This window comes from Neophocaena asiaeorientalis, unplaced genomic scaffold (assembly GCF_003031525.2).
Source record: "Neophocaena asiaeorientalis asiaeorientalis breed wild unplaced genomic scaffold, Neophocaena_asiaeorientalis_V1.1 scaffold124, whole genome shotgun sequence".
Lineage (NCBI taxonomy): Eukaryota > Metazoa > Chordata > Mammalia > Artiodactyla > Phocoenidae > Neophocaena > Neophocaena asiaeorientalis.
The window spans coordinates 8,011,480-8,028,662 of NW_020174135.1; the positions used below are offsets into that span (position 1 = coordinate 8,011,480).

A 17,183-nucleotide genomic window follows, 5' to 3' on the forward strand; every position below is an offset into this window, starting at 1 on the left:
AAAAGGGATAATTATAATGATAAAAGGAAGAAATGTTTTCCTCTATCATACAAATATCTTTCCAGATTACAATTTTCCAAAATGACGGAAACATATGGAGTGGAAGTTACCCTGCAACTTCTCCATGAATGAAACTGTTTTCGCTTATAGGCACCTAACTGCATTTATATGGGTTGCTTTCCTGGGGTGGAAAGTTAAGATGGAACAAAATCCTTCTTTAACTGAATAAGATTCAAATAGAAAACTTTATAATTAAAATATTATACTCTTCCTTTAAAGAGAAGATGCAAACTGACTTGGGAATGAACTTCTGCATACATAATCTATAAACGTGGTTATCGGCCACTTCTAATGGAAGTTTCAAAGAACTACAAGAGATTCCAAAAGTGCAATGTTTCTAAAAATGTTTCTGAAACAGAAATTGACACCTCGTTATTTGTTGAATTATATTTAAGCTTCTGAGTTCCAAACTTCTGCAACTGTCTATTATAACCTTGGTTATTTTGTAACTGAACCAACAGCCGTATCATTCCAGAAATCTCTTCAAGAAACTTTGATTAATTTCCTCTGAATAATTTTGATGACTGTTATCTAAAATAATCTACGGTTATAGCAGTAGCTGGATTGCTTAATATAAGAAAAAAAGTTAATGACACAGTAGGATAAGTGTTTTAAAATACAGAAAAATATTTAAGTATTTTGTTTTACATATTTCCTAGTAGAAAATGTTTATGATCAACTTAGCTTAACAGTGATAGGGAAAACTCTATTTTAAATAACAGCAAGGAATAAGTAAATGGAAATGTAGTCATGATTTACAAAATTTATACAGTATTGAAATATGAAGAAAATATTTCTTCCCCTAAACAGTAAGTAGAATAAAGCTGGCACACTTTAATTGCAATGCATCACTGCCATCATAGCCTTAGTAATATTACTAAAGTCAAAGGAGACTTAGTGCTGATGGAATAAAGATGGAAAACAGATATGTAGAGCACATATCTTAAAACAGAATTTTAATTCTGTACATATGAAAACCAATGAGACGGTAGTAAGCATTCTTTCACTAGAGTAACGTTCAGATTCCAAAATTTCAAAATATTTCCTTGCACCTTTCTTTGAACATAATCACTGCCCACCATCTGAGTCACTAGAACCAACTGTAAAGAGATTTACCTGCCATTTATTTTGTACTATCAAAACAAAGTCAATAGAGTAAAAAGGGTGAAACACATCTTTAAGTTATTATGAAAGCAGTTTTGACCTCACAGACCTCCAGAAAAATTGTCTAGGACCTTCAGAGTTGAGAACTGCTGGTTTAAAGCACGTTTTCCCAATGAAGTACTTTCTAAGTTGGATGAGTTCAACCGTGATTGGTTTACTTTGCATTTGGCTAGAAGTTTCTAGAAACAGTATGAAAAATATTCTCAAATATCTGACTCAAACCTCCTTGTGTATAGGTTATATATATATAAATGAGGAAGCACATTATCCAACCTGATGGAGAATGGCGGCTTCTCATATTTAGAATAGCACACAGCAACACATGCTTTTAAAGTTACCAGCCTGGAATGCTGCTGTCCAGTTCATCTAAGAATATCTGTAAATAATGGAGATTGCTTCCACTAATAGTGTGCAAGTTCTAGCACGTTTAGCCTCCTGATAAAGAACTATGAGGTAAGCAGGTAAATGAAAGCAAACCGACATGCCCTGAATGCATATAAATTAATGAAGTGGGAAATGTACTGGAAAAATTCCGGAATGCTATTGGTCATCCAACAAGGTATTTACTGCCTTTTTTTTTCCCCTCAACATGTCAATTTTGCCCGTCATACCTAGGTCATCACGTGAATACATCTCATGTAGATAGGCCAACGTAAGACTTTCTACAGCTACTTCGTGAAATAAAGATCATGCAACTCCTTGGAGTTCCAATTTTTCCTCAGTTTGGATAAACATAAACTGATTTAGCTATTAATACCTACATTAAAATGACGATATTTTATGTAATAGAGACCTCTAGTTTTAAAAATAAACTGTAAACATCAAAGAAATGTTGCATTAGCTAAAGACTACAATTCAGAATGTCCTGGGCTATTTGTTTACTTTTAGTTATTCAGGGAATTTTGTGAAAAATTGACATCACTATAGGATACCACTATAATTACTGCACTTGCATAAAAGACAGCCCTTCTCCTAAATTTAGGAAGGCAATTATATTTCTCCTTTTGAAGACACTGTATTTAAACTGAGGGTTTTTTCCAAAGAAGACCATATTCTGCTAATGGACAATATGCTATGAAGTATTTAATTTTGTTTACTTAGTAATTAAAAGGAAATGCAGTTTGTTCAGTAGTATAGATACTGAAGGTAAATGTTATACCACTAGAAACGTTTAACTGACTGCAGACTTAATAGACTTTTAGCATGTAAGATTTTTAGGGATTTTAATAGACTTTATTTTCTAGAGCAGTTTTAGATTTACATAAAAATTGAGAGGAAAGTAAAGAGTCCTCATGTAGTCCCTATGCCTGCCCCACACACATCCCCACCCCAGTTTCCCGTTATTAACATCTTGCATTAGTGTCGAACAGACAAAAGATAATGTCATCTTGAGCAAGGCTGGCAGTCATGAGGGTGGTGATAGGTGGTCATTTTGTGATATGTTAGGAATACAGGACTTAAAGAATGTGAGGACTGATTTAATATGGAATAAGTGAGAAAGAGAGGAATTAAAAATGATTAATTGTTTTGCCTGAGTAATGGAACAGCTAGAGAAGTGGGTTTAAAGATATAAAGTTGAGAGTTGTCAGCATATAGATGGCATCTAAAGCCACGAGGTTTGAAGATATCACCTTTCGGACGCGCAGGCTCAGCGGCCATGACTCACGGGCCCAGCTGCTCCACCGCATGTAGGATCTTCCCAGACCGGGGCACGAACCCGCAATCCCTGCACCAACAGGCGGACGCTCAACCGCTGCACCACCAGGGAAGCCCTGAAGATATCACCTTTGGAGCGAGTGTAGGTAGGCACAGAATAAATGAAAGGATAAGACACTCACACATATAGAACTGAAGACGTGAAGAGAAATCAAGATTGAGATCAAGAAGGGCAGAAGAAGGTGAAACCCCAAAAAAACACTGATTTTTCTAGACGCCCAGAGAGTACGTTACTTTAAGAATGGGACTGACTGTGTCAAATTATTATGATAGTTTGAGAAAGATGAAGCCCAAGAATGGAGCACTGGCTTTAAAAGTATGGAGCACATTTGTGGCCTTGAGGACTTTTCCATTGGTAAAGAGGCAGTGGTCAGAAGTATCACTGCTGTGATTAGAAACAGAATGAAGGTTGTGAAGATAAGAAGTTAATATATTTCTTTCAGGTTTTTTTTTTTTTTTTTACTGTAAAGAGAGTTTAATAATAGCAAAAATGGAACGTGTACTTAAATGAAGTCAGTTCATTTACAATACTTTATATATAAAATATTTAAATATACATGTATGTGTATATACACATGAATATATATATATATATATATATATATACTTGTGTATGTTTTTTTGTTTGTTTGTTTTTGCTGTACTCGGGCCTCTCACTGCTGTGGCCTCTCTCGTTGCAGAGCACAGGCTCCGGATGTGCAGGCTCAGTAGCCATGGCTCATGGGCCCAGCCGCTCCGCGGCATGTGGGATCTTCCCAGACCAGGGCACGAACCCATGTCCCCTGCATCGGCAGGCGGACACGCAACCACTGCGCCACCAGGGAAGCCCCTCGTGTATGTTTTATATATACAGGCTGACCACAGATAGGAACTGAGAAATTTCATCCATAGGATCAGATATGTAAGCAGAATATAATGGTTCCAACTGATATAGCTAATTTGGTAGATGTGATGGTGAGAAGTGTGTAAATATTCTGTATTCCACATTCCTGTTTCTTTTTGTTTCTCAGTAAATTCAGAAGAAAGATTATCATCTGAGAGTATGGAGGAGTGAGGAGGGATTAGAATAGAGATAGGAAGTGAAACAGTCATTTAGAAAAGTTAATGCTGGAATGCTAAGATGCTACTTGAGATTAGTGATCATGAATATAAACCAAGACCTGTTACCACAGCACTAGGTTCTTTAGTGCCACATGCACAGCTGATGAAGCAGAAGCTTGCATTTAATGATGAAGCAGAGCTTGAGCTTTGCAAGTGAATGTCTACAAAGGATATGGGGGCAAGGAAATTAAGGTATATGCAGTGAAGGGATTATAATGTAGAGACATCACATTTATGGACAAGGAGTGAAATCAGAAACGGAAGTGGATAAGTGACAGTGAAAAAGCAGTATCATCAATAGATTATATGCCCCAGGGGGTTGAAGTTTTGTAGTACTTGGTACTGAAGAAAGTAAACTGGAAAGATAAGAGTATGTTTGGAGAGTTCGAGACCCTGAAGAAAGTCTAGTAATTGGTGAAGATAATATCTGCAATGTGACCTTGGGAGTAGGTTGGTAAAGTCGAGTGAAGGACAAGATAATTGGAAAAGAAGAATTTGAGGAACTGAGAGTGCAAAGTGCTGAAAGTTTTCATTTGGGATACTGTACTCAGTAATAGAGTCCAAAAGAATAGAGGAGTGACATTGCCAAGATGGTGACAGAGGTTGTTTTTGACTTCACTCCCCATCACAGGAAGAACAACTAGCAACTACTCATGGACAAGGCATCACTGGGAGGATCCTAGAACACAGGAAGGAGGCTGAGGCAGTCGCCTGCACCCCAGAGACCAAGACAGACTGAGGGGGAAGGTGAGAGGAGCGGCTACACACTGACTGCATTGCCCCTCCCCCAGGCTGGGGCAGCACCAAGATCCTGTCACCTGGGACCCTGATTGAATCACTACAGTCTTCTCCTTCAGAACAAGAGTTCTTCCTTAGAACTGCATCCGAATGACTGCAAGTGCATTTTATGAGGGATGCTGATGACCGTACAATACACCACCTTCAAAGACTACCCCTGGCTTCTTCAGAATCATGCCTACAACACCCATTTTGGATTTCTCTGATGTAGACTCTCTACCAAAAGGGTTTCAATCTAGAGTTGACATCCTGGCTCTGGCTTCCCTGCATCCCAGCCTCTAGAGCAAGTTCTGGATCTCAACTCCCTTACTCTGCTCTACCCTTCTACTGTTAATGGAGTCCTGTCCCATTGTATTCTGAAATACGATTATCACCTCTGGAACATACAACTCAGTCATTCAATGCACTAATTTAACTCTCAAAAAGTGATTGCTTCCAATCAAATGTGCAATTACCGAGAAGTGACACAACTATACTTTTCGCTTTCTTAAACGAATCAGGTAAATACTTGAAACAAACAACAACAACACAAAAAAGCCCACCAGAAGCTGGTGGGTTTTTTAATCTATAACTTTAACCAAAAGTAAAACATTTTCTGCTAATTAAAGCAATAATATGTGAAGATATAGTAAGAACATAAATCTTAAACCTTTAGGAGATGACTATAACTGTTTGTTGAATATTTCTTCATAATTTGTGCCAACATAAATTTTAGTCTTGCATTTATACTCATTGAGTGTGAAATGCATCAAATTACAAATTTAAATATGTCTAATTGTGTGCAGCTTATATTTTGTCATCTGATTTTCCAACTCCAGCAGAACCACACAAATGAATAGTTATAGATCTTGCATATATATCTTTTTAAGCATCAAAAGTTCTTAATTTATTATAGCATGAAGGGAAAATGACTCATAAGAATTTCATAGCCTTAGAGTTCTGAGTGTTTAAATACAAGTAGTCATACCTTTTTTAATAATTCCAGTTGAGCAACACTAAGAAAAATTTAAGTTTTCATATTAGTTAGGTAACTGAAATGTCTTGTAATAAATGACCTACCTGACAAATCTTTAAAAAAGACGGAAGTTCAAATATCATGATTATTATTTTAGAAAGTTAAAAAGCATGTAAACCTAAAAGTATAATTCCACTCTTGACATTATTTTTACAACACAATATTAATACCCTAAATATGTCACTCTTACTCATTATATATTCCATATAAGAAAATTTTGAGAAAGATTTTTATTTCCTTTGACACAATAAAATGTCCCTTGTTTTATTTTTATCTTACTGGAACATTATTTGAAATGCTTTACCATTAAGCTCAATTATGGTTTTTTTCATGAAAAGAATATTCCAATTAGAGCAGAAAAAAAATACTTGTCCCTGAATATTCTCTTTGAAATGACCCACCAGAAACTTAAAACACTAATCTTTTTTTTTTTTTTTTTTTTTTTTTTTTTTTGCGGTCCGCGGGCCTCTTCCTGTTGTGGCCTCTCCCGTTTCGGAGCACAGGCTCCGGACGCGCAGGCTCAGCGGCCATGGCTCACGGGCCCAGCCACTCCGCGGCATGTGGGATCTTTCCGGACCGGGGCACGAACCCGTGTCCCCTGCATCGGCAGGCGGACTCCCAACCACTGCACCACCAGGGAAGCCCTAGACAGCAAATTCTTTCAGACAGTAAGTGGAGTTCAAAGGTTCTTCCTGAGTCTTATGGGCCTTGATTATTTTCAGCTCAAAATAATCCACATGCCAGAGTGGCACATTCTAGGGTGGCCTGTTTTGAACTCCATCAGAGACAATTTAGGTGGTTGGTAAAGTGAAGGAAGAGCAAGATCATGAAGAATGATTGCAGGAAATGGTACACTTCAAATTATCCACAGAAAGTGGAGCAAAATTATTAGAAGGATTTAAATTAGCTGCATACATGTACAAGGATGCAAGACCTCTGTTCGTGTTGTAGTGCTATGATGTCTTGACTTTAGGGGCACCTGAGACCACTCTACTGATGCTGGCCCAGTTAGAGGCACAGACTGTGCTGGTCCTTGCCCATATATTCCGGTTGGGGTGTCAGACAACAAATAATTAAACGCATAATTACAAATAGCCCTTAAGCACTGGAAGGAAAAGAAACATGGCCCCCTGTTTCCGCTGCATCCTGTAAAAACCACCATTTTGACATTTATTTTGCTATATATAACTTCAGACATTTACGTTGGACTATCCCCAGCCACACTGTAAACCTCTTCTTAGGAAGAACTCACTCAAGTATATTCTAACATCTAACACAGAGGTTAGGAAGTAATTAATATTAAATGAACTGGGCTGGTTTTTTACAGTTCAGTTCAGATCCTGGGTCTGTGGTTACCGCTTGTGTCCCCATGTGAACCTGAAGCCGGCCTCTTTATTATTTTTTTTTTTAATCTTAACCTGAAACACTTACCAGATCTTTTCTTTAGATAAATGTGAATTTCAGTCTATCACTATTCTCACAATCTTAAAATTAGCAGGGTGTAAATTAATGAGATTTCACCAAAATATATTTCGGGCTGGGAAAGAATTCCTGTGTCCTTCCAAATAAAGGCTTGCTTAAAAAAATCAGCTGTTAATTTAAATAATTAATGTTCTGTAGGTTTAAACAGTGTCTCTCACATTCATCATTGCTGATGATATCAGACTTTTGAAAAGATTCACCTTTTTGACACCAGAAGCATTAACATGCGAGGCCAGAATTAGCTAAGCAGTAATGAGGTGATAATTGCTAAGTGTGAAGCCACACAGACAATGCATTTAGAAAAACACCAGCACTTTGAGAGTGAACTTACAGTGCTCAATAGTACCTATTCTTTCCGTCTGTTTAAGTGATTTTTTATCTTTTGAATTTCAAAACTAGAAGACATCAATTTGTTTTGCAAATTACAATGCTACAGGTAGACTACAATGGACTAAGCCTCACTTCCGTAGCAAGCCATTTCATTTATGCCCTACTAGTAAAATCTGTTACAGTAAACACATGTGTTCAGTGGGGACCAAAGTTATGAATTTGAGTCTCAATGGTGGCAGTCTTTTCTCATTAGACCAGTGGTTCTGATATTTCACTAGACATTAGAATCATTTGAGAAGCTTTTAAAAAATACTCATACACAGGCTCCACCCATAAAAATTGACTCGGCTAGTGGAGATGAGGCTTGAGTATTAGTATTTTTACAACTCAATCAAAAGATGCTCAGAAGATCTAAATAGACATTTCTCCAAAGACACAGAGATGGCCAAAAGACACATGAAAAGATCCTCAACATTACTAATTATTAGAGAAATGCTAATCAAAACTACAATGAGATATCACCTCACACCAGTCAGAATGGCCATCATCAAAGTCTATAAACAATAAGTGCTGGAGAGGGTGTGGAGAAAAGGGAACCCTCCTACACAGTTGGTGGGAATGTAAATTGGTACAACCACTATGGAGAACAGTATGGAGGTTCCTTAAAAAACTAAGACTAGAGCTACCATATGATCCAGCAATCCCACTCCTGGGCATATATCCAGAGAAAAAACATTGTTCAAAAGAATACATGCACCCCAATGTTTACTGCAGTGCTATTTACAATAGCCAAGACATGGAAGACCTAAATGTCCATTGACAGATGAATGGATAAAGAAGATGTGGTATATTTATACACTGGAATATTACTCAGCCATTAAAATGAATGAAATAATGCCATTGGCAGCAACATGTATGGACCTAGAAATTATCATACTAAGTGAAGTCAGACCGACAAAGACAAATATATGCAGAATCTAAAAAAAGTATGCAAATGAACTTATTTACAAAACAGAAACAGATTCACAGCCTCAGAAAACAAACTTATGGTTACCAAAGGGGAAAGGTTGGGGGGAGGGATAAATTGGGGGTTTGGGATTGACATATACACACCACTGTATTTAAAATAGATAACCAACAAGGACCTACTGTTTCTCATAGGGAACTCTGTTCAATATTATGTAACAACCTAAATGGGAAAAGAATTTGAAAAAGAATAGATACATGTATATGTATAACTGGATCACTTTGCTGTACACCGGAAACTAACACAACATTGTTATTCAACTATACTCCAATATAAAATAAAATTTTTTTTTAAATATCTAAAAAAAAAAATACTCCAAAAGGTATTTATTGCACAGACAGATTAGAAAATCATATTAGACTTTGATCTTTACACTGGGAATATATTTGATCTATAGCTATATTTGACTTACAATTGTGCTGAGCACTTATATCAAATTTGTTTTATGAAAAAAATCCACGAATTTCTGAAAGCAGGAATGTCATCTAAAAGTTAGGTGATTCTTCTTCCCTCACCATAGGACTTTTATTTGTCGATTACTATAGGCTAACTCTCGCCCTCTGCTGCTTGGTTTGTGAATTGTAGGCATCTAGGGGCTAAGAACTACTTGAGCCCTGATTTACATCTTTTTTAACACAACATAGTCACTAAGTATTTTTAAAGTCCTCTTACTATTAGAATCTATTACTAAAATATAAATAGAGAAAATAAGAGTAAGTATTGAGCTACAGTAAGGGAAAAGAATTTAACAAAAAGAAGAAACTGAAATTGAGAGTAAATCCAATTAACAACTCAGCAAACTGAATGATTAAACTCTTAGCTTTATAAACAAATAATTTGAGATTTAACTTACTTTTGCATCAGTTACGATGCAGTTAAGATTTTGCATAATAGCCAACGTTTCCACAATTTGACCTATCGCTGAGAAGCAAAGAAAATTAGTAATTCTGAATATATCAAGAGTCATATTATATTCATATCCTTTAAGCCCAATAATTCCACTTAGAAAACTTTTTTTTCCAATGGGGAAAAAAGGTCTGTACAGTTGAATTTGAACAGCTTAGAAGTTAATCATCCTATAACTTAGAGTTGGCCCTACATGTGTGTGGATTCAACCAACCACGAACTGGGTAGAAAGTAGTATTTACTATCAAAAAATCTTCGTATTCAGTGGACCCACAGAGTTCAAACCTATGTTGTTCAAGGGTCAACTGTACATGAAAGTAGTCATGGTACAGTTATGTTGAGAAAAAAAATCCAAACAACCTTCAGTAAAGGAGGCTTGGTTGATTAAATAAATTTATATCCAAGGAAATAAGTATTATCCCACCCCTTGAAATACCAAGTATGGAAACTACATAGCAGCAGGAAAACTGATTATGGTAACTGGTAAAGCAGAGTATATTATTTCAAATGATGACTCCAATTCTGCATAAAATTGCCTAGGCATTAGAAGTTAATATACACTGAAGTAATATGATACGATGGTGTTAGGACAGTTGATTTTTTAAAAATTTTTCCTTCTTTATATGATATGATATTGTTTTACAAAATTTAAAATATTCCTTGGCAAGCCTTATCTCATTCAGTCCTTCCGTCTTCTTGATACTAGTACGGTGTGGAGCACCCATGTGTCTTAGTAATTGTTTATATTATACTCCTTGCTTCTTAGGTACTATCTGTCCTGTCTCTACCAACTTTGGTTATTGCATCATTATATTATTCATTAGACTGTTTTTCCCACCATATTTATTAAAGTGGTAAGTTATTTTGGTATCTTAATGTGGATATATATGTAATTAGTTCTGCAATTCAATAATGAAGTCTCAATTAAAATTTGCCATCACATAATGGCTTCAATGAAATGATGAGAAAAGAATGTTTGACTTCTAACACATACACATCAATTTAGAATTTTTTTTTTTTAGTAAGTTTGTTTAAAGAAAAGCAACTCATCCAAAATGAATTTTTTAATTTTCTCATTTCTTTAATCAGACCCTGGGTTTTCTCTTAAGGGCCCCCAAGTGTCTATTTCTCTTTTCAGTATAGAGGATTAATATCTCATTTTCATTTATTTAAAATTTGTTGACTTGTGGGAGTTGGGAACTTTGTATTTGACAGTTCCAATTAAACATTAATTTCAACTAATTGCAATTTGAAGAATGTGTTACTATGAAATTAAAAAACTCAGCAGTGAAACTGACAGAATTTCCTTTGCTTCTCTATGATAAGTCAAATTATAGTAATGCTGACTGCTATCTAATGCAAAATCTTATTTCCATGAGAAATATTTTCATTCCCAGCCACCAGAAAGCGTATGACCTTTAATCAAAGAAAAACTGAAGACTGACAACTGCAATTAAATAATCCAGATTACAATACCCATATGAGTTGACCGTGCTTTGGATCAGTCCTCTCCGGTGATCAACTGATTGGATGGAGAGGTGCAGAACACTGAACTATTTTATGTTTTGAACATATATTTCAATGCATCTATTTTTAAGCTTCAGATATGAAATATGTCCAAATACTTATCCATATGGAATTATAGTTCCAAAAGGTTCTATTTCAAATCTGCACAAATTCCACTCGCCAAAGACCTCACAGGACCATGCCCACCATTTATGCTTGGGAACTATATTCCTCCCACAGATGGGGCAGCAAATACTAAAATACACACACATACCCTTTCACTCATTCCTGCTCTCACATACAATACAACACAGCCCATCTTCCTGGTCACAAATGTTTGTTTTCCTTCCTTCAGCATTCAAAAATTTTCACCCTTTCTCCAAGAGAAATTACCCAAGCAACCTTCCAATCACAACCTTGATCTCAAAGTCAAAGATCTCATATCTATGTCAGATCTCAATACACCTTCTCTTGCTCCAGAATCTACGTACTCAAAAGTAATTTATACTCTCCTCCCTCACCCACCCAATATACTATAGTGAAACTAGGACAGGAAAACTGCAATAAAAACTTCCATGTAGAAAAGAAAATCGAAAATATTTATGAAATCTAACTTTGCAGATGTTTCAAGGAGCTCCTGTTCTGCTCATGGGGAATGCTCCTTTATCCGGCCTGGGTTCTCCTCCCTGATAATAGCTGCCTAGTCTGTAGTTCTCCATGGTCTTTGTTCTCTAGGTGGTTCTTTTGCATTATTCACCATGTCCTTATTTGAATAAGGCTCTGGACGTTACTCCTTCTCAGGTGTGGACAGCATGCCCAGCCAGCTCCTTGTCCGAGAAGTTTGGAGGAATGAAGAGTTCTTTCAAATCCTGATAAATCAGTCTATTTTATCCCAGGCTGGAAGCTCATTTGCCAGTGTATCTTTCACAAAAACAAGTCCTTTTTTCTTTTGATTCCAGCAAATACCACAGGTCAGTTGTCCCATCTGCAGTTCTCTGGGAGACATTCTATTGTCTCTGAGCTACCTGCAGTTGCCTTGAATCTGTGGGATGTTCTGAGAGAAGCACAATCTCATTCTCTTCTCCCTGTGCCATTTTGTTCAGCTTCAAGGATTTATACAAAATGACATTAATTAAGAGCTTTTAGCAACAGGCTTGAAGGCCACACTGTTGAATTGGTTCTTGCCTAAGCTTAACCTTAATTGATGTTCGTTGTTCCAAGCCATCCTCAGTTTTATGTATTACCATTTGCAAATGAAAATCAGACCCTGGCAGTCACAGAACTACTTAAATTTCTGTATTATCTTACATATCTTTTTGAAAATTCGACAAGTCTTTTCTGAGTTCATCTCTCTTTTAGGCACTTGTCAAACACACCAATAGCAAGCAAGAAATACTAGCTACATACCTATTCATCTAAAAACCACAGCTCATTCTGTCCATCATCAGCTTTCCAAGGTATTATAGGATATAATGTACCAAACCTTTCAAGACTCCATAAAATGCGTTGCCATCATTCTAACCTCCAATAAGTTTTCTCACCACCTACTTCTGGCACTGGAGTCAATGTAATATAAGCTGACCATACCAGTCAGCTTTAGCTAAGTTTTCCTATAGCAACAAACAAATCCAAAATGTCAGTGGCTTATCACAACAAATATTGATTTTTTTTTACCCATGTGGATCCATTTGGTCAGCAAAGCTGTGCTCCATATCCTTTCCACTTCAGAATTCGCGCTGAGAGGATGAGGTCTACTTTGCACCTGCTGGCCTCATGACACGAGACAAGGCAGAAAAGACACATGGGAAAAGAGGCACGGCAGAGCCCTGTTTGGGCTCATAAAGCCCCTGATGGTAAGTGGCACACGGAGCTTCTGCTCGTCAGGCAAAGCAAATGTCACATGCGCCAAGCCTGATGCTGATGATGTGAGAAGAATGATTCTCCTACAGGGAGGGGCAACGAACAGAATCCTTCTTAAAACCACAGCCGTTTTTAAAATTACATGATTAGATGGCTGTATCAGATTTTTGGGAACTAGTACTTCATTAGCCCTGGAAAACTGTGTATTATCACAATTTCCTTGCTGATGACTCAGTCCCAAGCAATTTCTTAAAGCCTATATTGGCAAACACAAAGGTTATTTACCACCACTTGCAACAAATGCTTTTATATCAAAACTATTCACAAGAATAATGGCTATGATGAAAATAAAAACCCAAAACCACTCTACATTCCACTCCTGAATTACTCTTCCACAGTCCAGCCTCACTACCCACGCACACCATTAAAAACTACATATATGTCTTCATAAAAAGAGACATCAAGGATGAAATGCCCACGGACAAGTCAGCCCTAGTAAGATCGGGGATGATGTATGAGCCTCACTGGTCCACTCATTCTATTTTCATGTGATGTTATTAGATTAGAAAATCTGGTGTGCTTGACTGGAGTAGTTTTGATGAAAAATTAAATCTTAAAATGTGGACTGTGTTCTGTTACTGAATTACCCCTTGGAAAAACAATTCCGTTTTCTTTTTTAAATTTCCAACTGTTTGGCATTATCTGCAAACAGTCTCTCTGACCAGGGAAGTAATTATTTTTGCCTCAAAAGTTGTCCGCTAGAAGCAGATGCCGTGCCTGGAACCCCATCTGAAGTACTTGCCACCATGGGGTGGCGGACGCTATCACACTGACAGTGGAGACCGCTTCTTTCTTGTCTGTAACTGCAGCTGAAATCACACCTCCCTGTTGCAGGTGTACTGTCAAGGTATCCCATTCTTAAACATGCCATAAACCATTAGCAAGTTGACCTTTCACGACAAAACAAGATGCCTACATTCTTTAAACATCAGAGAGCGCTGGGGAGAATGTATATATCATAACATGTAATCACAACATACATCATGTTTCTATAATATATAGAATTAAAGCTTAAAACTTAAAACACCAAGTTGTTGTTTGTTTTTTTTTTGTTTGTTGTTTTTTTTTTTTTTTGCGGTACGCGGGCCTCTCACTGTTGCGGCCTCTCCCGTTGCGGAGCACAGGCTCCGGACGCGCAGGCTTAGCGGCCATGGCTCACGGGCCCAGCCGCTCCGCGGCATGTGGGATCTTCCCGGACCGGGCACGAATCCCTGTCCCCTGTACCGGCAGGCGGACTCTCAACCACTGCGCCACCAGGGAAGCCCAACACCAAGTTTTAATGATACCTATGGTACCATGCCTCCCCACACGACCAAGCTAAAACATACCTGAAGCGATAGGGCACACGTAAACAATGCGCTACTAACATTACAAAAATGAGCATGTTGTTTACAATAATAGTTTCCTCTCCTTCCACTTACACTTTTTTGATTTTAATGTTGAAAAATGTGAAGTTTTTACCTCAAGCAATGCCATATGCTAATAAAGAAAGTGCTTTTTCTATGCTATGAAATGCAATTTTGAATCTATGTGACATATGTTCCACTTATAAGATACCTTATTTTCCTTTTGGTTGAGTCCCCATTTTAGTTCTTCTACTTGAAATCTCAGTTTCTTCACTTCGGCCTCATTTTGATCCATGAGGTTGCTGACGTGGGTCATTTCTGCCGTCTTTGCCTGGTGCTGCCTGCTTAGTTTATGGTAGGCATGTTGAAGGTCCAACAGTTCCTTTTAAAAGAAAACAGGGATTCCATTACTTATAGTTTACTCTGATACAGTCAGAAGAATGGCAACTTGTTTGGAAAAAATAGAAAAGCACTTTAGGAAGAATTCAGATCAGGTGTCTGGAGCTCTACATTTCTGCGATTACATATTATGATTCGCATATAACTATAGGTGGAAGGTGTATTTCTGTGTGGCTAAAATACGTGCAACTCTTTACGTGCTTGAGGGAATGACCCATTTTTCATGTTGTGCAAATTTAGTTTTTATGCTTTCCAAAAGAGGAATCTCATCTCCATAAATGAATAAAATATAATAAAAGTAAGTACAAGAAGAACTGTTTTCATCTGCTAAATCAGCCTAAGTATTAAAAGTAAGCAGACTATCTGCTTTTAATTATTTTTCTTAAAAACAAAAAGGTTTTGTGCTGCTGTACTCATGCCGTGAATGGCACCCTCCTGAAACCACATGAATCTGGCTCAGAGACCTGAAGGGGCTGACCCTGGGGAAAATCCAGAGTGAATCCCATGAAGTGACTGGATCTCCAGTCAATCTTGTCATAATCAACATTCTACAGACATGAATTGACAGGTTACATTAATTCGCCTCAGATTTCTTACAGCTGCATATAAATCTACAATTATCCAAAATAAAAGTATAATGAAAAGAAACACATCAAGATGCTACTCCTCATGTCTTCAGACTGGCAAGATTATGTGTGATAAAATAATCTGTTGGTAAAATGTGAAGAAACTGAGATTCATTCATGGAAAAATGTTGACAAAACTATTTAACATGAAAAATGCATTAAAACTCCAACCCAGCCATTCTACTTCCAGGACTGTGTCCTACAGACACACACACAGTTGTGTGAAATGCTGTATGCATGTGGACGTGTAGCACAGCGTTATTTTTATGTTAATAGTGAATGACTGGAAATGAAGATCATTGTCATAATGTCATCATATGGAGCTGATTAAATAAAGCCATTAAGCTTTTTAATGCTTAAAATATAATATGGCAGCCTTTTGTATAATGCTATCTCTCAATATTTTATTAAGTAAAGCAAAATGCAAAACAGTGTGAAGCCAAAAAAAAAAAGCTGAATTTTTTTTTTTAATAAATTTATTTATTTATTTATGACTGCGTTGGGTCTTTGTTGCTCTGCGCGGCTTCTCATTGCAGTGGCTTCTGTTGTGCGGAGCACGGGCTCTAGGTGTGTGGGCTTCAGTAGCTGTGGCTCGAAGGCTCTAGGGCACAGGCTCAGTAGTTGTGGCGCACAGGATTAGTTGCTCCACGGCATGTGGGATCTTCCCGGACCGGGGATCGAACCCTTGTCTCCCGCATTGACAGGCGGATTCTTAACCACTGCGCCACCAGGGAAGCCCTGAAGTGAATTTTGATATGACACCATTGATTACTGGTAGCCTCCTGGTCTATATGAAACACAGAACTCCAACCAAACAGGTAAATGTTCTGCAGATGTGAGAAGAGGGTGTGGACTAGAGCGCAGGACCTGGGAGAAATTGCTGACCGCTCTCAGGAAGCCAGGAGGAGGAAAAGGCAGAGGAGGGCTCCCACGCCCACCAACCACCCACCACGCCTCCATGGCAATCTATCAAATAACCGAGAGATTCCTGGAATCTTGCTGCTGTTCTGAAAACCCTGGCCCCCATAAGAGTCAGAATCACAACCATTGGTATTTAAACCTGAGCAGTGCCGAAGGGCAGCTGGGAACAGGCAAACTTGGACAGGCAGCTAGACCCCTGTTGATGGGACAGGCTCATGGTCTCTTCCCTTGCCTCACAGTAACAGTGCAGTTTATGGCTTCACGGCAGGGTTTTATCAAATTACATCACAAACCACATTTAAAATGCAAACAGATTTCTCCTTTCTTCAGAGTATAATTTTCCAATGCCAAATTATATACCTTATGCTTTCACAGAAAGATATGCAGTAGGGAACACAATTCTCTTATTTGGAATGACAATGGAGCATTTAATGAAAGATTTTCTTGATCTGGCAAACAAAGAATTTGCCACAAAAGTAATGCAGAGCTTAATGGAAGAGGAATAGCAAATCTGTAAAATGATGGCTTTTCCTCAGGAATTATGCAACTACCTAAAAGACCTTTGTGGGGCTTCCCTGGTGGCGCAGTGGTTGAGAGTCCGCCTGCTGATGCAGGGGAAACGGGTTCGTGCCCTGGTCCGGGCAGATCCCACATGCCGCAGACCGGCTGGACCCATGAGCCATGGCCGCTGAGCCTGCGCAACCGGAGCCTGTGCTCCGCAACGGGAGAGGCCACAACAGTGAGAGGCCCACATACCGCTAAAAAAAAAAACCCTTTGTGATTTAGTAAAATTATTTCTCAGATAGTCAATGCTTTGACTTTAGGCTTGTACAATTCACTTAGATTGGTTTAAAAGCAGCTAAGTA

At 37.9% G+C, this 17,183-nt stretch overlaps 1 protein-coding gene across 1 annotated transcript in view; it reads right to left on the reverse strand.

The window, feature by feature from the left end:
• The window catches only part of CCDC102B (coiled-coil domain containing 102B), a 173,856-nt gene that overhangs the window by 11,535 nt on the left and 145,138 nt on the right, over positions 1-17,183 (reverse strand). The window contains exon 6 of the mRNA XM_024754945.1: positions 14,583-14,753. Within this exon, the coding sequence (XP_024610713.1) occupies positions 14,583-14,753 (171 nt within the window). The remainder of the gene's footprint in view (positions 1-14,582; positions 14,754-17,183) is intronic.